This window comes from Lampris incognitus, chromosome 1 (assembly GCF_029633865.1).
Source record: "Lampris incognitus isolate fLamInc1 chromosome 1, fLamInc1.hap2, whole genome shotgun sequence".
Lineage (NCBI taxonomy): Eukaryota > Metazoa > Chordata > Actinopteri > Lampriformes > Lampridae > Lampris > Lampris incognitus.
Window position 1 is genome coordinate 101,428,472 of NC_079211.1, and position 24,182 is coordinate 101,452,653.

A 24,182-nucleotide genomic window follows, 5' to 3' on the forward strand; every position below is an offset into this window, starting at 1 on the left:
CCTAGTCTGTCAGAATCTCTTTTGGCATTCCAATGTGGGAGATTACATGAAACAGTGCCTCAGTAACACTTTTAGCTGAGATGTTGGGCAATGGCACAGCTTTGGGATAGCGCGTTGCATAATATACAATAACTAACACAAAGCGATATCCTCGTGTACTCCGGTATAATGGCCAAAGGAGGTCCAAGCCGATATGCTCAACTGGGACCTCAATTAATGGTAACAGGTGCAATGGCGCTTTTGGGGTGGCCGTTAGGTTTACAATTGCCATTTGCGGCAAGACACACACTACCAGCGCACATTGCTATGAATCCCTGACCAGTAAAGTCGAGCCGTTATCCGGGCGAGTGTTTTATTATATCTGAGGTGACCTACAATGGGGTTGTGATGAGCTGCCAGCAACCTTTTGGCAATAACAATTGTTTTCTTCCCTGGGTTGAGTGTCACAACTCACTCGATATAACCGGTTTCTAATCAGTGCAAAATATGGAGGAGTGAGTGTGGTATTCGGGTGCAACTGTTGACAATAAATGGTCATTACATGGTCAAAAGCACAAAGCACAGTGTGTCATTCCAAGTCAGTTCGATGGGGCAGCTCTTCATTGGGCGGGCCACCGCAGCCATTGTTGACTCCCCCTCACCTGACTCGGAAGAGCTCGTGTCACCACTTAATACTGCACACCACTCACAATGCCCTAGCTGTCGCGCTCGTGGCCCTGCTGTCCCCCTAACCATCTTATCAAACCTCGGCCAATCTTAGCCTAATAAAAGGGGCCTCGACAGACGGGAACTAACCGCGGCCTGGACTTTATGCTTATTTGCACGGTCACCACTGGATACTTGTGAATGTCCCCAAGCCTGATATATACCCCCTTGCATACGTACCGGCATGTTGTATTTCCCATCCGGATCGGGCGAGGAGGTCAAGAACCCAGACTACCTGGTTCACCTCCATTAACAGACCCTCCCTCCACCAGTGGCCCGGCTTCCTGCACCGCCAGCGCCTGACGTTCAAGGCACCCCCTGTGGGTCGAGGAGGACAGATGCTGAAGCTGGGCCCTGTGGATTATAGAAGAAGGAGGGGATATAGCGGAGACGAGGTGTAGGGGTTATGTGCTGCTGCATGGAGGTGTCTGTGGGTGTGTGTGTATAGGTGTGTGTGGATGTGTCCCAGGCTGGTCTCCTCAGCAGGGCTGGGATTAGGTGGGCCCCCGGTGTTGGCCAGCAGTCTTTGCCACATCGGCTTTGGACTGGAAGGGCGAGGTGGTCCTCCGCTAGGGCGATGGCTTTGGCCAGGCCCTCAGAATGATGGCAATGGACCCAGTTGGTGGTTGCAGGAGTCAGACAGGTGATGGATTGCTCCAGTGCTGCTTTCTGGAGGACATCGTTGATGTCATCCGGGCCTGACAGTAGCCACCGTCTCGTCGCATCAAGGAGCTGTTGCATGAGAATGAAGGGAGGGCCAGCGCCCTCCAGGGCAAGCATCCTGAACCGGTGCTGATGTCCCTCTGGCGTGAGCCCCGCCTGGTCCACGATGGCTCGCCTGATAGCATAGATGTCCCTCTCTGGGAAGACACCAGTAAGCTGGGAATGGCGGCTTGCAACTCACCGGTGAGCAGTGGAAGTGCGCGCACAGCCCATTGCTCCTCTGGCCACCCACACGCTGACAAGTGCTCTCGAAGATGTCCATGAATGCCTTGGGGTCATCGGCGGATGTCATTTTGGAGAGGGTGATCTGGGGCCAATGAAATGGTGAAACAGCTAGATCACCCCCACGGGCAGCCAAAGGGGAGTGCAGCAGCTCCCTCAGGAGAGCCTGATCTACTGCTGCTGGGTGGTCATTTCCTGCAGGACTTGAGTCTGTTGGGACTGCATACGAGCCTGGTTCTTCTGTAGGTTGGCGATTCAGTTGAGGGCTCACCCTAGTGAAGATTCTTGCTGCTCCATCCCTCACCCATATGGGCCACCACTGTGGCAAAGCTGTTGCCACTGGAGGCTTCAGAATGGAAGGCGGACACTCGGCAGACAGTAACAGACTTTTTTATTCAATTCAATACAGTTTTTCATTCACTCAGCACAGGCCAGCTTGCTGTGGTTTCAGAGTCGCTTACTCGCCCTCTTCTTTCAGAGCTTCGTCTGGCTCCTTTCTCTTTCTCCCCATGCCAGTTTCTAATGTCTCTTTGTCACTGTCTGTGTCAGTCAGTCCATCCAGGGCCCAGCTTCACTGTAGTATATATAGAACAGATTTTTAGTTTGACACAACTGAGGCTGATCATTAATCAGCCTCCCTATTGCATCTGCTCTCCCGCGAGTCATGCTCCCTCTCTCTGCTTGCAGCCGAGGCTAAACCACACCCCACTACCACAGTGGCATAAACATATAGTGTTATTTTATTGCTCAACAATTGTCACGTGATTCCTACTTCCATGAGTGTCTATTCTATCCAGCTACCCCGGCTGACAATGTTAGCTAGCAAGTGTAAAAACACCAACTTCTGTAAGTGAGGAGGAGCAGGATGTCTTCCAGATATAAACACAAAAGTCATGCACAGTAAAGAAAACAAGAGTGTGCGGATGTGAGAGAGAGAGAGAGAGAGAGAGAGAGAGAGAGAGAGAGAGAGAGAGAGAGAGAGAGAGAGAGAGAGAGAGAGAGAGAGAGAGAGAGAGAAGCTTCCAATTTTGGATTTGTTTTTTCAGTCAATAGAGGGCTTTCATTCAGAAGATGCTGTTGCCAGCTCTGTTGCTTACAATATTGCTAGTTCTGGGATCAGGCAAGACTTTCAGCCATTTAGTCAAATAAGTGAACAATTCAATTTGCATTAATATTTGATCAATTTGATATTGATCACAGGCCCTTGCCCAATTCTTGCATCCAGGCCTGTCATCACTCACTTCCGCCAGTGGATAAAGGTGATCACTCAGAGTAACTTTGTATTGATTTGCAGCGACCCTTCCCTCTAAGGGGACAAGTGGACCCAAACCATGTCAGGAAAACTCCCCCCACAGCATAACAGAGCCCCCGGACCACCTCACTGTAGGGGTCAAGCATTCAGGTTTTTCCTTTAATTTGTCGCTTTTCTCTATATAATATTCCATAATTGATATCAGCCTTAAGGCTCTCTAGACTCCTCTAATAACATTTTGAGCTTGTTAGTGCCAAAAAAAAAGAGCTCTTTCAGTGGATGTTAGTGGACGAGCGGTATTGCCCCTAAATGTGAAATTGGAGCTGGGAGCACAGATGTTGGCTAATGCTAGCTTGCTCAACACTGAATCAATTTGCAAAATTCTGCTACCCATCATTTGGTTTAACTCCTAACAACACAGGGCTTATGTCTTTATGCATGCTCGACATAGGGCTTAGATTAAAGAATACCTCTGAAGTTATTATCGCTGCCCCTACAACCAGGAAAACCGTGCTCTGTCTATCAATGGCCTATACTTCGATTATTTTTTTACCACTTTACTGCTTCACAAAGAGCAGATAAACACAGAAAATATATAAAAGCGAGGAAGGGACGCGACACTGACCCAAGGTCTTATTCGAACTCTCCACATTGCTGTGAAATTTGAGGCCTTATGTAATGTATGCTTATCTAGCTGTGGGGTGGCCCACAACCAGATAAGCGTAAATCGCACAAGTTTTACACAACCCTTCTGTTGCTCTTTAAAAGCATTCCCGTTGTATTCCCATTATAATTCACATTTTATGTCATTTATGTTTTGGTTTCCCGAGGAAATCCAGCAGTGAAACATAACTGAAACAGCCATAACCATGAGTGTCGCCAGCATGTTATTAATGCGGTCGGGTTTTCGGTACACTAATGACATATAATTTCTTGCATGCCCTTCAAGAACTAATCCCATTTTGTTCCTCCCAAATGTATAGAACTGAACATTGGAGTTTTGTTCTAGTGTGTTTCCCCACATGGAAGGAATGACTCATGTGAAATGCCGTTGTGAGGGCACAAACATGAAGGAGAAGTTGACAGCACAGTAGTCAAACAGTATGCGGCTCAACCACATTATAAGAGCACTTGATGTCAGCTTGACTTAGTGCCAGCATCCACGATGGCGCCACTTTCCCTTGCAGTAATACTGACGTGACGAAACAAAGGGTCTCCATTAAAAAAGATCCTCTTCCTTCTTTTGTTTTTTTCTTTTGTCCCTTCTTTCTTTCTTTGTCTATTTCGCTCTCGCTCTATCGCTCTCTCTCTCTCTTCTCTCTCCAGGGCGAGCGGGGAGAAGATGGAAGCCCCGGGGCCAAAGGTTATCCTGGCAGGCAGGTGCAGTAAATCTAGTGCTGTGGTGCTGGTTGAGCAGGGCCAAACACACACCCACCCACCCACCCACACACCCACACACACACACACACACACACACACAGATTTCTAAGTGGGGACTTGGGTGATTTGAGTGATAAGTCTACAATAAAACCAGGGGAACCTCTGATGGGGTAGATGCTGCACACCCCTTTCCTCATGCGAGCAGGAAGGGAGAATAGTAAGCAGGAGCGGGGGCTATAAAGCACAGCTTATTAAACCCAGGAGGTGAATGAAAGAAAAATGGACCCTGATTGAGGGGGAAAACAGTCCTAAATCAGGGACGAGGCCCCGCGGTGGAGAGTCAGCAACGGATGGCCCTGGTCTAGTGAGGAAAATAAAACGTCAAAAGGTTTTCCATCGTAAGTGCTACCCCCCCCCCCAAGAAAGAAAAGGTAATAAAAGTGTGACTAATGCCAGAACTCTCCGGATACAAATAAGCTTTCGCTGTGTTTCCACACCCCGACTGTGAGCTCCGTTCACCTGCCTGCTTCAAGGAATAATGCTTGAAAAAGATTTAAAAAAAGAAAAGAAAGTCTGACCGGTATTTGGGTTTCTCTGTGTTCAGAACCTGTAAAGTCTGTTTCCCGGCGGCTCTGAGCCAATTTCAACCCAGAACGCAGCTGGAAAAGCACTCGCTTGCTGGTGTCAGTTGAATGTTTGTGATAACGTTGAGGGTGCCGGCACAAGTCCCGGCGTTTGCCCCTGTTTTTAGCACACATACTGTGTCAGCCTCCTGATGCCCCTATAGCCACTTAGTGGTGTGTGATGGATTAGACTTTAGCACCCCCTACCATCTGTGGGTTGTGAATCACAAGAGCTGTAGGTTTGTGTCAAGACAATGTTTTACAACGTGGAACTCGGTTCACTGTGGCCCTGATCTTAATGACTGCTGGGGGAGATTTTTATACGCCGCACGCTAGGCAAGAGGCTAATTTGGATGTTGAAAAGGATGCAGAAATCTGGATGAAGCGGGTGTTTATCACACTCTCCTGTAATACGTGTCGATGTAGTGTACTTTTTAACTTGACTTTTGGGGATATTGACTTGTAATTTGACAGCCTTATAATTGAGGTTTTGCAATTATTTGTGAACACTGGAATATCTTGTTGCATCTTTTTTTTCTCTTAGGGATTACCTGGCCCCATTGGGAAAATGGGGCCTAAAGGATCCAGGGTAAGTAATTTCATAACCTTCGTATGGCTTTATTCGATGAGGTGCGGCTCCCTCATTTAGAAAGGTGGCAGAAAAAAAATGTTACGTGTTTTGTACCTCAAGATCGAAACTTTGAATGTCCTTTTTTTTTTTGGTTAATCTGTACACCATGTTCTTGTTACTCACATTACGTACATGCTGCTTTACAATTTTGGCCAAAATGGCAAGGGATCTGTTTCAACACAGGACTGCAAAGCCACTGAGCTTTCACTTTCTGTAAATAAGCTTTTGAAGAGGCATGCTAAATGAATTAACTCACCAGAGTGAGTGCATTAAAGGGCCACTGTCGTAAACGCCTCTCATCTGGCCTGCTGTGATGATAATGACAGATGGCTTTCTGGGGATAGTTCAGGTGTACTGTATTTGAAATTAACCTAGCTGTTAAGTCAACCTTAAACCCCCCCTTTTTTGTTTTGCACAGCAACTGCCGTGAATCTTCGTCTTAAAGAGGTTAAGTGCCATAGAAGGGGGAAATTAGCTTCTCGTTTCAGCGCCTTGTTATTTCCGCCCTTCATGATTCCCTGGTTATCTTGCCCGTTCTCTCTCTTCCTCCACCGAGCAGGCCAGTGCCAGAGTCCTGGCAGATCCCTGATGTGAGGGTATGTGCCCTTGGACTACATCGTGGAAGCCAGCACCATGCAGTCCATGGGCATATACACTTGCCTCAAGGCTTGGTTCTTCAGGACCACCCCTCCATACCTCCATCCTAAAAGGCCGGTGACACTGGAAAGGACTGAAACATCTCTGATAAAGTCTGTGTGTGTGGAGATTTAAAAATATGTCCAAGGTGTACCGCTTTCTAACTGTTATCCGTCATCTCTGCCCTTCTTTGCCTCGCTCCCTCATCCATATTCTCCTTTTGTCATCTCTCCTTCCCCCCCTCTGTCTCACATTCGTCTCTCCAGGGTCACATAGGAATCCCTGGGCTTTTTGGCCTTCCCGGACCTGATGGCGAGAGAGTGAGTATCAGTTGCTGCACATGTTGACATCTCCCGGTTTTGGATTATATGACTACGTGCACTGCCAAAACGAATGTGAAGTAGAATCAGTTTTCACTCATGCAATACTTGCATCAGGTACGCGCCATGAAACCACTTCTATATGCCCGGCGTAGCTCTTGCTTCCATTAAAAAATGTTTTACATAGGATCAAGCCTTAAGGGAAAGCTCGCCATCCCCCTACTGTTTTGGAAAAGGGTAATATGTAGAGGCTTGAATCAGTTCTGCTTTGGATTAGCCAGCCAGGACTCAAATTCCCATGAAGCTCCAGGGCAGTGAATACGAGTGCCAAGTCTCATGAGATATTAGTTCCAAGCCTTAGTGTTTTGACATCAGCTCACTCTTTCTTGTCCAAAAATAGTGATGAATTTGCATTTTATACCGGCTTTGCTCAATTTACACTTCATTCTCCCTCACAGCGATCCTTTTCTCTTCTGTTTCCAGGGAATTCCTGGCGTTCATGGGAAGAAGGGCAAGATGGGTAGGCCGGTAAAGTTTTCTCTCAACATACTTTTTAGACATACCTTCCATAATGTGCCGTTGATATAAAGGGTATTTTCATTTTGATATAAAGCCTCTTAGTGACGGAGTTGATTTATAGCTCATTCATCAAGAGGGGCTCCGGAGTCCAAGTTGAGAATGAAGCCCCGTTCTCACACACACACACACACACACACACACACAGGTACACACCCTCTGTTTTAGCCATAAATCTGTGTTTGATATAGGGGGTAAACTCAATTGCTGCAGGATTGCAAAAAAAAAAAAAAAACCTCTTCGCTCCACTGACAGCTGTCCCCAAGTTCCCATATATCTTCTCAGCAGCACTTTTAGTTAATAAGATGGAAGTTTGAGAAGCGCTGAGATGTTAATGCTTCAGTGCACTACATCCACATTCTCATTCTGCCCATCTCAAGTTCGAAATCGAGGACCACACACACGGTGTGTGATGGAAATATTTGTCGAAGTTATCCATAAACCCTCCAAGATTATAATTTTCTCCGAGGGAAGTTGGATTTAAAAACTTTATTTCACACTGTTTGCTTTTTAAAAGTGGTTCGGTTCCTTTTTCTTTTTGTACATTAGAGCTGCATGAAAATGTAATGTGTCAGTTGTCGGTTTGGCTCTCCTTCACAGCTGCCCGCAGACCAAGGGAAGTTTGTCGTCATTGGCGCCTGGAAGTGAATTCCCCTTTCTGCTAGGCTTACATGGAAAATCCTAACACTGCTCATAACCACTCGTGTAATACTGATATTTTCCCAGGCCTAGTTGGTTGTACATAGTGTTTTTATTATCCGCTGATGGTCAGTGACAGAGTGAAAGCGAACACGGCACTATGTAATGGCACAGTCATGAGAAAGCACAATTTTCACAATAAGTGGACAGTCCATTCAAGTTTTTTTCTTCCTTATTGGTGCAGAAGCAGAGCACAAAGGGGTGCTGTGTGTGTGTGTGTGTGTGTGTGTGTGTGTGTGTGTGTGTGTGTGTGTGTGTGTGTGTGTGTGTGTGTGTGTGGGTGTGTGGTCGATCCTGTATATGTAATTTTAAAAATAACTGAGCTAAACACTACACCGGCTCACAAAAAGTTAATTGTGAGACTGTCTTTCCGTTGTGGTCCGTGCTGTCCTATCACCAGCTTGTGGACGGAAAGTTGATGAGTCCTCTGGTTTACGTGTTTAAAGTAGAGCGGTATAGCTTGCAGGTAACTGTCACCGAAGTCACCATGTAATGACGTGGGTCCCACCTACCTCACTTTTTCCTCCATGCTGTCAGTGTGAAAAACAAAGACTTAAGGGAAGCATGTGTTTCTGATCAAACCGAAATCAGTTATTGACATTTTTGGAAAGAAACAAACTTTTCCACATTTCCTGTGGGCTTCACTTTGCAGCAATTACTCCTTATTACTTTCCCCACATTTGCCTTAATGTTGGAAATGAACACAAACAACCCTATCTCATGCCATTTCTGAGGTCTTCATAGTTTCATCTGATCTATCTTTTTCCGTGCCACTCCACATTGGAAGAGAGAAAGTGAGATGGAGTGAGAGAGAGAGAGAGAGAGAGAGAGAGAGAGAGAGAGAGAGAGAGAGAGAGAGAGAGAGAGAGAGAGAGAGAGAGAGAGAGAGAGAGAGAGACACCTTTCTGCTAATCTGCCATTTATCATGGAAGATGCAGGCGCAGCGCTCGCCTCCTGTGGGTGCGCATGCTCAGCAGCAATATGCAGTAGCGTGCTGTTGACCTTGGCGCGGCGACAAGCTCGCGTCGAGCGTGTGGCCTCGCAGCCGAGTCACTCCTCTTGTTCTGTTTCTATAATGGAATCACAAACACCAAGCAAAAAAGAGGAAAAAAAAAAAAGAACTTCGTCAGCAGTTCCTGAGCCAAACCGCTTTGTTCAGCCAGCCAGGCTAGTCCTGGGGGTTGGTTTGCCGGACTGCCAGGCACTCTCTGCCAGCGCGCGCACACGCTCTGTCGCTCAGAGACACTTGGCTGTGGAATTTCCTGCTGTTTTCCCAGGAATGAAGCAGTGCGAGCACGTTTGTAGAGATTTGCTTGGCCTTACTCTGCAAACGTCTATGTTTGGGTGGGGTGGGGGTATTCTCTTGTTCCTATGTATTTGGTATGCTTCACATGGCTGGAGTACTGATGCTATGCTTTAACACTTAAGTAAATCATTGTAAAAAAAAAGGTGGTTTGAGAGACATGAAATGTGACTATCATGAAGTTCTCTGTGCATCTTTTGTTAACGTGAACATCCTTTACTTGCATCTTTACCTAGGGGTTTCCTGGGGACTTTGGTGAAAGGGGACCACCAGGCCCTGATGGGAACCCAGTAAGTGAAACAATATGCATACGCTCATTCATGTGACACACTCCTCCTACTGACTCCTACCATCCGATGACTGGAACGACGCCCTCCTTTATGACAGTCCCTGAAGTCTAAAACATTACACCCATCAATGAGCCTCCAAAACTGCTAATAACACCATATACAGATCACATTTAAAGTCACATCTCACACTCATAACATCTGATAGATTGATAGAGTCTCTGGTGTGAGGCCCTACTGGACAGATGTTATGGCATTATCTCTGAAAATGTGTTAAATAAACATCTGGTTGTGGGTTTTGAACAAACTTACAGATTGTTCTATGACAGATGTATTTTGGTCCTGTGCAAGCGCGGCTGTGAGGTGAAATCGGTGCAGTCAGTCAGTCAGTACTTACCCACTCCCAAACATGACGTGAGGGTAGTATCAGCAGTGGCATGAGCCTTTCCTCTTGCCATAGTTTGACCCTAATGGCTCTTGATGGTTTAGTTCAGTGTCAGGTTGAGATTGGCTGACCTCAGGGAACCTCTCCAGGCCTCATTTCCTCTCTCTGTCCAGACAGAAGAGGGGATGTTCTGCTCGGCTGAACCCACCTTCTTTCATTCAGAGAGAAATGAGAGGGGAAAGGGGGGAGCAGGAACGCCACACTGAGCTGTGTTTCATCCATCTCTTATTTACCCTCTCTCTGCCCCTCACCCCCTCCCTCTCGCTGTCCCTCTCTCTTTTGCTTCTCTCTCCATCTGTCTCTGTCCCTATTGGATCTGGTTCTTGGAGAGGATGTGAGCATGGCACACTGCCGTGGGGTTGATATTTTGCACAACAGGCCTTTGTGTCTGTGTATTTGTGTGTAGTGCCAGTGTTTCATTCATTATGGTGGTGCAAAGCCTTACACAATATATTGGAGGGAAAACAGATCCACAGCAACACAAATATGGGAAGAGTGACCACTGGCCACATGCATGTACATGTATGCTTATATGTCTGCGCGTGTGCACACACACACACCACACACCCACACCCACACACACGCACATGTGCATGCATTATTAATATGAATAAATATATCTGATACTTGATCCTTCCATACAGCTGTACACCTTTCTCTCTATGTGTGTCAAGTGTGCATCTAATGTCAGCAACCTATTCCCCCCCCCTCTCCAACTAACTCTCCTGTAGGGTGAGCTCGGAGCTCCTGGTCCATGCGGAGTCCCTGGCCTGATTGTGAGTGTTACAAGCCTGACTTGTTTACCTCCGCCATGCTTTTTTTCAGCTTCCCCAGCATTTTTATAGGGGTACTTAGCTTGGTTTATGCATGTTTGTCATCTGGTCTGGGATGAAGTTACTGCATAGTAACTGTAGTTGACGCGCTACAAGTACAAAAAAAAACCTCACTTTGTTGTTTATGTGTAGTGTATGCAGAAATGGGGTGAACACTATGGAATATTTGTCTGTGCATTTATTGTTCTGTTAGTGTTTGACGTGTGTATTATTGTTGACAGGGAGATATGGGCCCTATTGGCACCATGGGGTTACCAGGTCCTCCAGGACTCAAGGTAATTGGCAAAAAAAACACCTGTTTATTCCTTTGTTTTCTTGTCTGGTTTTTATTTTGTGTGCAATTGGAGTGAGGATCCTTGGTGAGAGAACAATTTGGATTTTTCCATTGAGGTGAACTCATTTTACCTAGTCACATCTAGAATGACTCGCAGTAAGTCTGCATTTCGAGGTTCAGTTTGTTCGATGGCACTTCGACATGTCACATGGCTGTCGGTCAAATCTGTGGACGCTGGTTCAAAGGACATTTTCTCTGACTGCCCTCCTGCAGCTTGAGTAAATATAAACAACAGTTAATAGGGAAATATAAGGGCTGCCTATTCATCCCATTTCTGTTTTTGTTTGTTTTTCTTCCCAGGGAGTACCTGGAAACCCAGGGGAACCAGGACTGAAAGGTGATAAGGTGATCTGAATATGTCCTTCTCAGCGTTGTAACCGCCCTATTCTGTGCATGCTACAGATGATCACATACAGACATGTAACCCCTGCTGTGGAAAAACTACCTGTCAGCGCAGACCAGCCATGCACTGGTTTATGTATTTCACCACTTTGATTCTCTTCAACGCCTTTATCAATTTTATGGGGTCCTTTTTTTTCCTCTTCTCAGGGGGAAGTTGGGTTACCGGGAGAGCCAGGGGAGCGTGGCTTTCAAGGTGACAAGGTATTTCTTCATTTTATAGACATTAAAATTGATATTTTTGATATCTGACCAGCACCTTACCCATTTATCTGTATAGCCTGTGGACATGAAGGTGTTCTTGTTTCACAGGGTCTCCAGGGCTCTCCTGGGGTGCCAGGTCTTCGCGGAAAACCTGGAACTCAGGTATTTTTTTTTAGATTCCATGGGAATACTAATCATTGCTAGGAGTGTGATTATTTTCTGACTGTAGACAATACATCCATTGTTGCCAACGAAAAGTCGGCTGTTGGATGACGTCAATCAAGAGCAGCCAATCAAATTTTAGTCATGCTTTTTGTCCCGCCTACTGATTGAATGCTACCAACATGACAACTAGTCACAGTCAAATCCACTCTGACGATAACTGGAATAATGACGACTCAACTTTTTTTTAAAGTCCCGACAAAACTTGTATATTTTAATATATTTATTGGGGCCTCGGATAAGTCAAGGTTGGATTAGTCCGAGAACCCTCTTAGCTAAATCACTGCCATTGGTCCAGAGATGTATTTCAATACTGTTTAACTTGATATAGTGATGCGCAAGCTGATCCAGGGTTTGCAATCAGTCATGAGGAATAGGTTCATGGCAGGCATTTGTCTGCAGCGAGAGATTTATTTGTAAAAGCCAAGAAAACTAAAAGCATATTAAAAAGTGTCTGGAGATTGGACCGAGCTAGAAACAAGAGAGCCTTTTTCAGTCTGCGTCGAGAGGATGAGATTAATAGTCAGCTGAATGGTACAGTTATGTGGAAAATTGAGAATGCCAAAATAATAAATAAATAGAAATAACATTAAGAGTTACAGATGCATTTGTTTACGATTTTAAAAGGGATCCTACCCAAGTTGGAATGAGACGGAAGGCCCATATGTTGACCAAAAACTATTTGAAAATCCTACTGATAGAAACTGTCCAACAGTACGTTATGTTGCAGAATTGGTAAGGTTCAGGCAGATGGCAGGCTGCTAAGATATAATTTATAAAGGCATTTTTTTCTATCACTATTTCGAAGGGAAAGACAAGGGATTGTCATACTGTCATGAGATGTGAGGAGCTGTTAGCTCTGCCTCCCATCAGCCTGCTTGGAGTCACATAAACACCCTCACCTAGAGAGACTACAGGGCTGTAGTAGGCTACTCCAAGGATTTTCTACTTGCAATCATCTGAAAACTTTCTAACAGGACCATAGAGTAAGAAAACCCCCAACAACGTAGATGTGTGATGAGAAATGGCCGTTGACATGCAACATCACACGTCACACATTTTTGTTTTCAAAAAAATAACAGTATATTTAATTTATAAACCATAATAAAATGATATGGCGGCACAGTGGTGCAGTGGTTAGCATGGCCGCCTCACACCAAGAAGGTCCTGGGTTCAAGTCCTGGGTTAGTCCAACCTTGGGGGTTGTCCCAGGTCGTCCTCTGTGTGGAGTTTGCATGTTCTCCCCGTGTCTGCGTGGGTTTCCTCCCACAGTCCAAAGACATGTAGGTCAGGTGAATCGGTCATACTAAATTGCCCCTAGGTGTGTGTGTGTGTGTGTGTGTGTGTGTGTGTGTGTGTGTGTGGCCTGTCCACAGTGTCTCCCCGCCTGCCGCCCAACGACTGCTGGGATAGGCTCCAGCATCCCTGCGACCCTGATTAAGAATAAGCGGTTTGGATAATGAATGAACGAATGAATAAAATTATATTGAGTCATTCATTTTAAAGGTACACTAAAAAACAGGGTTTTTTTTTCCTATAAATGAGCAGTTGCCATGACCTGAGTACCAAACAACCAAACCTCAACAACCTACATTAACCGGAGGCCCTGTTGGGCTCATTATTTTCCTCCCCGGCAGGATCACTTAAGTGGGTTTGACTGTATCTCCTAATTTAAATATACTTTGTTTGCTCGCGGTCTGAGTGCCAAGTGCAGTGTCTGGGTTTCAAGGATTAAAGACCAAATTAACCCATACTGTTAGCCTTATGAATAGTCATAGTATTTTTTCTTCAGTTTTAATCAGTTTCTAGTCTGGGTAGTGTGGCTGTCTATTTGGTTGCCTACCAACACGGGGCTCGCCGATTCGAATCCCCACGTTACCTCCGGCCTGGTCGGGCATCACTACAGTCACAATTGGTCGTGTCTGAGGTTGGAAAGCCGGATGTCGTTGTGTCCTGGTCGCTGCACTAGTGCCTCCTCTGGTCGGTCGGGGCGCCTGTTCATGGGAGAGGGGGAAATGGGGGGAATAGCGTGCTCCCATGCACTACATTCCCCCTGGCGAAACTCCTCACTGTCAGGTGAAAAGAAGTGGCTGGCGACTCCACATGTACTGGAGGAGACATGTGGTAGTCTGCAGCCCTCCCCGGATCGGCAGAGGGGGTGGAGTAGCAACCGGGACGGCTCAGAAGAGTGGGGTAATTGGCCAAGTACAATTGGGGGCGGGGGAAAAGCAAAAAAAAAAAGTTTCTATTAATTCAGCATTATTAACAGCATTATGTGATAACCCTGAGTTATTTTATTTTTTTCCCATTTCCAAGGGTAAACCTGGTGACCAAGGCCCTGGTGGTATACCTGGCCCTCTAGGTCTGGAGGTGAGAATTTGATTAGTCATGTTTCATTTAACCCACATTAACTCATCAGGGTTTTACACACTATAAATTATTGAATGCTGTTAAGCATTATGAAGGAGCATAACGGAGACTATACGGAGACTTACTGCATACCCCAATTTGCTGTTTCACACTAGTATGCATGCATGCATGCACTCAGCTATTAACCACTCTCTCAGCCAAACCATGTTTTTTTTTTTTATCTAGGCAGGGCTAACCCCAAAACATCCTCCTCTCCTCACCCTAAATTAGCTTCTCATCCTGCCCCTGCACACTGACCATCAGCACTCATATACATGCACACATGCACTTGGTGCAGGCTCCAATCAGGATTCATAATCACCCTCTGTTATAAGACATGCATATTTTCCCTCATTGTATATATAAGGTTAATACTAATATAATACAAGATAATACTTGTCTTTCTTTTTAAACTTTACATTCTCAGGGCTTTCCAGGAGACATTGGCCCACCGGGACACAATGGTCCTGAAGGGCCAAAGGTCAGTGTAAAGGCATCAGCTCATTAACTATCCTAATCCTAATGTAAATAAACAGGAAGGTAACTCTCACTATCCCGTTCCAACAGGGGAAGCCTGGGCTACGAGGTTTACCTGGTCCCAGAGGATCACCTGGACCAGAGGTGTGATTGACTTTAGCGTCTTTATATCAACAAACATTTTGTTCCCCTTTGTACGTTTCTAAAGGACAACACTGCTCATTTTCCTCCTAAGCTTTTGCTTCATTTTGTTGGCAGGGTGACGAGGGACCTGTCGGGCCAGCCGGGGCCCCCGGACCGGAGGTGAGTGGTGATTTTGTTGCTTCTGACCAGTTTGAAAGAACAATAACACCACATATGGAAACCGCACACCACAACACATAGCACACCACCAGGGGGCTGTGTGTTTGTGTCTAAATTTAGCTTTGGTGGGATAGATATGACTGGCGCTATGCAGCAAGTACTTGGCAGAGGCGTCGCTCTATTGTTTTCCGAGGCCATCCTGAAAAACATCCCGTCGCTTGGTGTCCACTCACATCACCAGATTGGTTAGCAAATTGCTGTGCTCTCTTCTGTCATAAAAACTCTCGGCCCTGTCAAGTGTGATGGATGACGGGACGATGTGCTTTCTCCTCTATCAACAGAAGTTGAGCCCCAGTTCTCTTTGCATAATCGGTTCGCAAATATGCCGTTGATATAGTCCAAAGAGGTTTCCAGAACTTATTTTAAGGTGTTACTTCTTTAATAGGCAATTGCCTAACACGTACAATCATGTTTTAGTATATATACTTTATATACTTTAGTATATATTTAGTATATATGTTAGAGATAATAAATACTATAATAATAATAATAATAATGTTTAAAAAGAATAAATAATAAATAAAATTAATAATAATAATAAATAGATAAAAATAAATGAAATAAATAAATAAATAAAAGAATAATAAAGGCCCTGTGATGGCCTGGCGGCCTGTCCAGGGTGTCTCCCCGCCTGCTGCCCAATGACTGCTGGGATAGGCTCCAGTGTCCCTTGTGACCCTGAGGGCAGGATAAGCGGTTTGGATAATGGATGGATGGAATGGATGGATAAAAGATACGGAGTTTGTGGCTAATATGGGAAAACAAGTTATTAGTCGACTGGAGGTTGTTAAGTTAAATCCGTCAAACATACATTTCTGTTTTAAGTAATCATAAACATCTGGATATAGTGGTCCATTAAAAGATGAAAACCCTGGGAGGACGAGATTAATGACTGTCACTTCTGAACTTATTTTTCAGTTTACTGGCACGGGGCCATACTATTTGAGTTTATCATTGCCTCTTTGTTTAAATAAACTGTTTGTCTGGATCAGACCCAGGTCTGAACAATAGCAGCAGACAAATCCAACCCTTCAACCAGATTGTAGTCGCCATACAGGCAGAGGTTGTCTAATCGGCCATCTCCTAGTGTAGTTTGCAAACGATTCACTAAAAGTAAACACAGATGACCCAGTGACCTTCATGAGTAATTAGGAGCCCTTGACACTGCAAATAGGTCTTTGTTGAGCTTTGATGGATTTTATTATATTGAATTTTCTGAAGGAATATTCTTCTTTTGAGCAGTCATTGGGTTTGTTGTGTACCAAGACTGGTCTGGATACAGCAGCATCACGGACTTCCAATGAAGTCATCACGTCTTCAGTAAAGGATTTTGTTTGGATTTTGTTTGTGTGAGTTTGTGTGAGTCCAGTCCCACGTCTCATTTTCACTCTCTGTTCAGGGCAGACCTGGGAGGCAAGGATTCCCGGGAAGCACAGGCCCAGATGGACCCAAGGTCAGATCTAATAAACACGCATCCACCATCGAATCAATGTCATCTCGCTAACCGAACACGCTCTTCTCCGCTCACTTTGATGATAATGTAGAGTCTAAATGTGTAAATTAGATGTTAATCCTCCCTCACCACAGGGGAATCTGCCTCTAAGTACATTTTGACTGATTTGAACTAAAAGAAAAAAGCCGTGAATAAGTTTCTGATATGCTAATTAGCTCCTCTGCTGTAGGGCGAGCCTGGGATAACTGGCGAGGTCGGAAAGCTTGGCGAGAGGGTAAAGGCTTCTCTCTTTCTTTCTCTGTCTCTGTCTCAGTCTGTCTGTCTGTCTCTCTCTCTCTCCCTCTCCCTCCCTCTCTCTCCCTCTCCCTCCCTCCCTCCCTCTCCCTCCCTCCCTCCCTCCCTCCTCTCTCTCTCTCTCTCTCTCTCTCTCTCTCTCTCTCTCTCTCTCTCTCTCTCCTTCTGCTGGTTTACATTTGATGCTGTGTGTGTGTGTGTGTGTGTGTGTGTGTGTGTGTGTGTGTGTGTGTGTGTGTGTGTGTGTGTGTGTGTGTGTGTGTGTGTGTCTTTTTTTGTGTGTGTGTGCATTTGTTTGCTGGTGCCACGTAGCTCTGCAGCCGATTATAAAAAGAACAACAGCGGTAATGGAATCATGCACACTAAGTTAAACTAATACAGAGCGTGTTTTCCTCTTGTTCCCCAGGGCCTCCCGGGTTTCATCGGGCCTGTCGGTGAGATAGGCATCGCTGGGGAAAAGGTTAGCGGCACGGATTCTCGTTTATATTAGTTTGGCTCTGTGGTAGCACTCTCTGTCTGTGTGTCATATGATAGCAAACTAAAAGTTGGTGTCTTCTCCTTCAAGGGGGACCGAGGGGAAACAGGCCTCCCCGGACCACCAGGGGAAAAGGGGGCGATGGTAAGGAGTAAGTCTGGACCCCGTCTCTCCTCCCATTGGGGCAGGGGGTGTTCAACATTATATGGGTAGGGTACAGGATGTGATGTGATGCACATGGAAAGGCTGAACTGAGAACACATTCGTATATTAAAACACCCCTATGTTGGCCAAATAGTGATCAAAAGGGGGCCATCAAGTGAGGAGATGATCTGTGGTTATCTGAAATCGGAAATTAGTTTCATATTAAAAGTGAAGGGTTTGTAATGGAAAAAAAATACACATACTTATATAGATATAAATATAGATATGCTTGATTGAGACCTGAACTTTGATGTCCATCAGGGTCATCCTGGAGCTCCTGGAGAGAGTGGCCCCACTGGACCACAAGGGATACCAGTGAGTTCACTTTGGTCATTGTCTACTGCACACAAACCGCAGGTCTTTGTAGTTTATCTGCAACGCCCCTCAAGGAAATAAAGTGTATGATATCTTTTAACTTGCCCAGCTTGCCATTTTCTTCGGGTTATCTTCCTTCCATTATTTGTCTTCTCTGCCCTTCTCTTTATCTCCCTCCGTCCTTGTCTTTTTTATTTATCACCAGTTCTGAATCCTCTTGAAAAAAGTTAATAAAAAAAACAATTTTGCCAAGATATATGTATGTGTTAAAAGAACACTGTGAATACTGAGAGTGTGACTTCCTCAGCAGTTTTGTTGACAATTGATTCAAGTGCAATGACCCGCAGAACTCGCTGAGGGGAAATTATATCTACTGTATAAACAGATGAGCCAACACATTATGACCAGTCACAGGCGAATTGAATAACATTGGTAATCTCAGAACAAGGGAACATGTCGAGGTAAGGGTTGATTAGATGGTAAGTGAACAGTCATTTCCCATAGTCAACGTGTTGGACACAGGAGAAATGGGCAAGAGAAAAGACCTGAGCGACTTTGACAAGGACCAAATTGTTATGGCCAGATGATTGGGTCAGAGCATCTTTGAAATGACAAGGTTTGTGGGGTGCTCCCAGTCAACAGTGGTGAGTACCTACCAACAGTGGTCCGAGGAGGACAAACCACACATAGGTGACAGGGTGTTGGGCACCCAAGGCACATAGATGCACGAGGGCAATGAAGGCTATCCCATCTGGTCTGTGACACAAGTCACAGAAAATTTGAATGATGGTTATGGGAGGAATGTGCACACAGTGCATCACACCCTGCTGCGTCTGGGGTTGCGTAGACACAGATCAGTCAGAGTGCCTATGAATGATCCCTGTCCACCATCAAACGCGCCTACAATGGGAACGTGAGCATCGGAACTGGATCTTGGAGCAGTGGAAGAAAGTGACCTGGTCAGATGAATCATGTTTTCCTTTACTTTATGTGGACTGCCGTGTACGTATGTGTGCGCCGTTTACCTGAGGAAGTGATGGCACCAGGATGCACTGTGGGAAGACAAGTTGGTGGAAGGAGTGCGATGCTCTCTGCAATGTTCTGCTGGGAAACCCTGAGTCTGGCCATTCGTGTGGACGTCAATTTGACACGTGCCACCTACTTTAACATCGTTGCAGACCAGGTACATCCCTTCATGGCAATGGTATTCCCTGGTGACAGTGGCCTCTTCCAGCAGGATAATGGGCCCTGCCACACTGCACACATTGTTCAGGAATGGTTTGAGGAACATAATCAAGTGTTCAAGGTGTTCCCCTGGTCTCCAAACTCTTCAGATCTCAATCCGATTGAACGTCTGTGGGATGTGCTGGACCAACAAGTCCGATCCACAGTGGCTCACCTTGCACCTTAAAGGACTGGAAGGATCTGTTGCTAAGGTTTTGGTGCCAGATACCACAGGACACCTTCAGGGGTCTTGGGGAGTCCATGCCTTGATGGGTTGGTGCTGTTCTGGCAACACATGGAGGACCAACAGCATATTAGGCAGGTTGTCATAATGTTTTGGCTGATCAGTGTATGGCTGACTTTGTGGCTTTTTGGAGACTGAAATGTCCAACAGCATGGTACAAAAATGCAGCAGAGGTCATGCCACCCTTAAAATTCTGAGTGCACATAAAATGGGAGGGGTAAAGAAAATGAACAAGGCATCCCATAACGCATGACGGTCCAGCAGTGCTTCTTGTAAAATTGAATCCCATTTACTGTTAGAAGAAGATCAGGTAGAGATGAAAGTTGTAGATTTTTAATATCGTCAGTTACAGGTAAAAAATGAAGTTTTGTTCTTGCCACTTTCAGGGGCCTCCTGGTTCGCGTGGAGTGATTGGCATCAGAGGATCCAAGGGCAGGCGGGTAAGATAATGGACTCCTGTTTTTCTACACACTTGCTTGAATGCAATAAGACTATATATCAACATAGGGGACCAAGTTAACAAAGAGAAGCTTTATAACTTAGATTTTACAAACGAAAAATTACAAGCTATGCTTTTTTTAATTTACCAATAGGATACCAACCCAGTGTTTCCTAACCCAGTCTTTACCCCCATCCCCCTCTTTTCTTTGTAACTCTGCATAAGCCTGCTTGTAGTTACACACCCAGTCATATTTAATTATGTCAGTGGTGCCAAATCTGACATAATTTCACCAAATTCAATAAATATAAGCAGACCTACCTATGCCGCATTACAAAGAAAATTATCCGGACAGGAAGTATGCTAGAATTGGGTTGGTAAATACTGCACTAAATTACCAGAGACCTGTAACAACCTGATTAACCCTAATCTACATAACCACATCACCCCCTCATATCCAAACTAGGTTATTACATAGTTCCAACATGCCAAACTCATTTTCATCACCTCTAAATAAGCATCCTCAAGGTCCTGTCCATGGAAATGTGTGGTCATGGCTGCCAGATGCACAGCGTAATCCAAATATTAGTAGGCTTTTACAGAGCTCAGTGTTTTACCATTGGAGAATAGCCCTTGGTTGCGTGGTAGGATCATTGAGCCGAAATGAATAATTTATCAAAACATGATTAAGTGGTATAATTAGGGCATTTCATTTTGTGGCCCCATATTTCATGGCTCCCCTGGTATCAGTGGCAACTGCAAATTTAATATTTAATAATTATAATAACAGAAAATTACATCAAAGCTTCAGAAAATATAATTTACATCAGCTTAAGTGTAATTATCCTTATTACACTGTGGAAAGTTCTCCTCAACACACTAGATTAAAAATATAACCAGGTTTTTATTTTGAACTCTCAACAAACTCTCCATCTGTCTCTGCCAGAGATTTGCATTATTAACGATTGACATCATGTCCACTTAAACAAATAGTATTACTCAACAAATAGTGTTACTCAACAGGTCTCCTAAAGTTTACAAACCAGGCATTTTTATATTGCTATGTGGACTCAAAAACAGATATCATACTTATAGATCACAGCAAGGAAAGATCAGACATGGGCTGTCCAAGCCCAAATTATGTATTTTGTGTTTGTTTACATGCAGGACTTTTAGTGGTACGGATATGTGTGGGTGTTCAATCATACCTAAGCATTTTGTATTTCAATGCTGTCAAAACATCAACCCCCTCCGCCATCTGACCAAACTGAAGCAGGTAGAGGTGATTCATCGCTGCGCTTCCTAAGAGACTCATCAAATCACTCACAGCCATGTTTTACCACTGGCACAGATTCAGTGAAGCAATGCAAGTGAAGGTGGGCAATCATCCAGCAAACAATGCATCAGGTTATGGGTGAAGCTGGCCCAACCATGGCTCTCTCAAACCAAATGCAGACTGCACTGGTGATAGAAAGTCCTGTTCCAGAGGAAAAGACTGATTGCATTTCCCACAAAAACCAGGAGACAACAGTTTTTCACCTCTCTCCATACAATAACAAACTTGAAAACCCCTGTAGTCCTCACATTGACCATTGAACACTGCCATCTACAACCTTGCTTTATTGTCCTGCAGCAGTGCCATCGTCGGGCTCTATAGAAAGTGTGTTCTGTTGAGGCTTCATTCAGGCTTTATTTAGACCTTTGTGAACAAAACCTCCAATCCTGTCATGTTTCCCTGAGATGGAACAGACTGGTCTATATCAAGAGGCAAAGATGAGTCAGCTGTAGGGCCCAGGCCTAGCCATGACCTTTTCAAAACCCTTTGGCACAATATCCCCAGTGTACAGCAGCTGAATAGCACAGCCTTACAGCATGTGCTCATGGAACAAGGATGGAGACAAGTTCACCAGAGTGAATTAAACATACTGTGGATCCAAATTCAAGATGTTCCAAGTATCTTCAGCAAAGATCTCAGAGGCTGTTGCTACTTCAATGCCTTAGATTCCCTAAACTGTCTTAAGTCTGCTTACTGCTTCACAATACAATTTTCCTACAGATATTGATCACACTCATCTCATGTTATAGATTAAGGAACCATAACTCGCTGACTTTACATGGGAAACAGTTTTAATATTCTGTCAGTATGCTATGGGTCAGTGGAAGGACTGGTCGTTCTGAAGATCTTTACCAACAACAGCTGTAATCTTTCTGTAGGGTCCAAGGGGTCCTGATGGCCCACTGGGGGAGAAAGGCTCTACTGGAGTGAAGGTAAGGACTAACAATAATCAGTTATCTGATGATCAGTCATCTTTGGAGCCTATGTTGACCTCCACCACATGGCTGTTAACGCCCCTCATGCAATGCTGGCTTTCGTTAGTGTAGGCTAACCAAATCACACACATATCTGTCCTGTAAAAAATAAGTTATAGTATACAGAATAAAATAAATCTATAGCTCATGCCTGACAAAAATATCCACCTCATTGTTCATTTTATTAAAACATGTTCAAAAAAGCTAATTACACGCAATGATTAACTGTAACTTATCTATGCCTATAACAGAAATAATGAATTAAACATTTGTATTATTTTAGTTCCCAGTGCAAATAAACTTTCATTATTTTTCTTGATACTATAGGATTCTTTTCAATCCTTATTTCAAGATATAGTCCCTTATTGTTTCAGGAATGTTCTCAACATGGCAAACTATGGAAACCATCTTACATTATGTGCAGATTTTTTTACTTGTAGCAAGGAAAAGATTTTAAGCCTCAAAACTGGTACCACATCACGACAGCTTTTACTAGCAGCTGTGTTCAAAAGTCAAGAAGCACCTATTTATAAGATCTAAAGACTTTTTTAGAGGACAGTCTTTGCTCACATTGATTCTGACAGCAGGACATTTAATCAAAGACTTTTAAATATCCATGCTGCTGTTAGTTCTTGCAGAGGGGAAAATTATAAGTCTTGGAGGATATTTAAATCAAAGTTAAAAGCCTTGAGCAGAGTCTACCGAATGTTTTCTTTGCAGGGCCCTGATGGTCCACCAGGAAAATTTGGCTTCCCTGGCGAGATGGTAGGTAGAATTTGGCTTATTTATGTTCTCTTTATGATAGTTAATGACAACTATTTGCAACGGTACCATCGAACCTGATAACTCTCTGGTGCATGACAGTACAATCATATTGTCCTGTTGAGACTGAAGACGTCACTTAGATGAGTGATGAAACATTTATTTCAATAAACATTGTGTCCAGATGAACTGATTCAACTTTCTGTGATTTCCTTACCTGGATTATTCAGCATGCATAAAGACATAATGTCCAGTGCTGACTTTACACACATCGGGCGAATGTGACATCATATAACAAACAGACTACACACAAACCACACAGTATGAGTTCCCAACCAGTTCACCTGTTGCTTATTCAACTTCTCTTCCTGTTTGTGTTTTTTTGCTGCAGGGAAAGATTGGCGAACCAGGTGAAGCAGGGCCTAAGGGATTTCCAGTAAGTGATTGTGGAAACAGAGGTCTCTTTTAGGTCAGTCTTAATTTTTTGGGGTGGACACCTTTTGAGGAACAGCCTTCACCAAAGGATAAGAGAGGCTTGTGCAGTATACTGTTATTCTAGCGGGTGTTGTGCCACTTCGGCATGGATCTATGTGCTTATGAATAGTGGTAGTGTATGTTCTAAACCTATGTATTATTTCCAGGGTATTCCAGGACCTTCTGGGCCTCCAGGAGCCAAAGGAATAGCAGGAGAAATAGTGAGTTACAGTATTTGGTATTTGGGTAAATGAGTCTTGGGTGCAGGTCGTTTTCTTAAACTTAATGGTAACATAGCTTGCCATGCCTATTCTTTTTTAGTGACAGCCCCGGCTTACATTCAAAGGCATAGTTTCACAACTGGAAGTTGGCCTGTGCAACTCAGGTTTTCTGCTGTTGGCCACTGAGCATGTCGACAGGGACAATTGGAGGTTATACACTGGTGTATATCATCTTTTTTGGGGGGGGGGGTTACCCCACTCTTCCGAGCTGTCCTGCTCGCTGCTCCCCCTCCTCTGCCAATCCAGGGAGGGCTGCAGGCTACCACATGTCTCCTCCGATACATGTGGAGTCACCAGCCGCTTCTTTTCACCTGACAGTGAGGAGTTTTGCCAGGGGGATGTAGTCCGTGGGAGGATCACGCTATTCCCCCCAGTTCTCCCTCCCCCCAAACAGGCACCCCGACCGACCAGAGGAGGCGCTAGTGCAGCGACCAGGGCACATACCCACATCTGGCTTCCCACCCGCAGACACGGCCAATTGTGTCTGTAGGGATGCCCAACCAAGCTGGAGGTAACACGGTGATTCGAACCCGCAATCCCCGTGTTGGTAGGTAAAAGAATAGACTGCTACGCTACCCGGATGCCCCAAGCATGGCATATATCCTAACTTCCCCAACTACATTCTCCCAGCCAGAGTAGAGACGTGAACTGGCCACCTTCAGGT

General features: G+C 44.8%; 1 protein-coding gene across 3 annotated transcripts in view; it reads left to right on the top strand.

Annotated features, from left to right (window-relative positions):
- The window catches only part of col27a1b (collagen, type XXVII, alpha 1b), a 98,916-nt gene that overhangs the window by 48,652 nt on the left and 26,082 nt on the right, over window positions 1–24,182 (top strand). For all 3 annotated transcript variants that reach the window (XM_056275701.1, XM_056275711.1, XM_056275718.1), the window contains 24 exons: window positions 4,229–4,282; window positions 5,450–5,494; window positions 6,439–6,492; window positions 6,976–7,020; window positions 9,307–9,360; window positions 10,534–10,578; window positions 10,857–10,910; window positions 11,270–11,314; window positions 11,519–11,572; window positions 11,681–11,734; window positions 14,111–14,164; window positions 14,631–14,684; window positions 14,771–14,824; window positions 14,939–14,983; window positions 16,443–16,496; window positions 16,726–16,770; window positions 17,197–17,250; window positions 17,356–17,409; window positions 17,731–17,784; window positions 19,639–19,692; window positions 21,906–21,959; window positions 22,722–22,766; window positions 23,155–23,199; window positions 23,405–23,458. In XM_056275701.1, coding sequence (XP_056131676.1) covers window positions 4,229–4,282; window positions 5,450–5,494; window positions 6,439–6,492; window positions 6,976–7,020; window positions 9,307–9,360; window positions 10,534–10,578; window positions 10,857–10,910; window positions 11,270–11,314; window positions 11,519–11,572; window positions 11,681–11,734; window positions 14,111–14,164; window positions 14,631–14,684; window positions 14,771–14,824; window positions 14,939–14,983; window positions 16,443–16,496; window positions 16,726–16,770; window positions 17,197–17,250; window positions 17,356–17,409; window positions 17,731–17,784; window positions 19,639–19,692; window positions 21,906–21,959; window positions 22,722–22,766; window positions 23,155–23,199; window positions 23,405–23,458 — 1,224 coding nt within the window. The remainder of the gene's footprint in view (window positions 1–4,228; window positions 4,283–5,449; window positions 5,495–6,438; window positions 6,493–6,975; window positions 7,021–9,306; window positions 9,361–10,533; window positions 10,579–10,856; window positions 10,911–11,269; window positions 11,315–11,518; window positions 11,573–11,680; window positions 11,735–14,110; window positions 14,165–14,630; window positions 14,685–14,770; window positions 14,825–14,938; window positions 14,984–16,442; window positions 16,497–16,725; window positions 16,771–17,196; window positions 17,251–17,355; window positions 17,410–17,730; window positions 17,785–19,638; window positions 19,693–21,905; window positions 21,960–22,721; window positions 22,767–23,154; window positions 23,200–23,404; window positions 23,459–24,182) is intronic.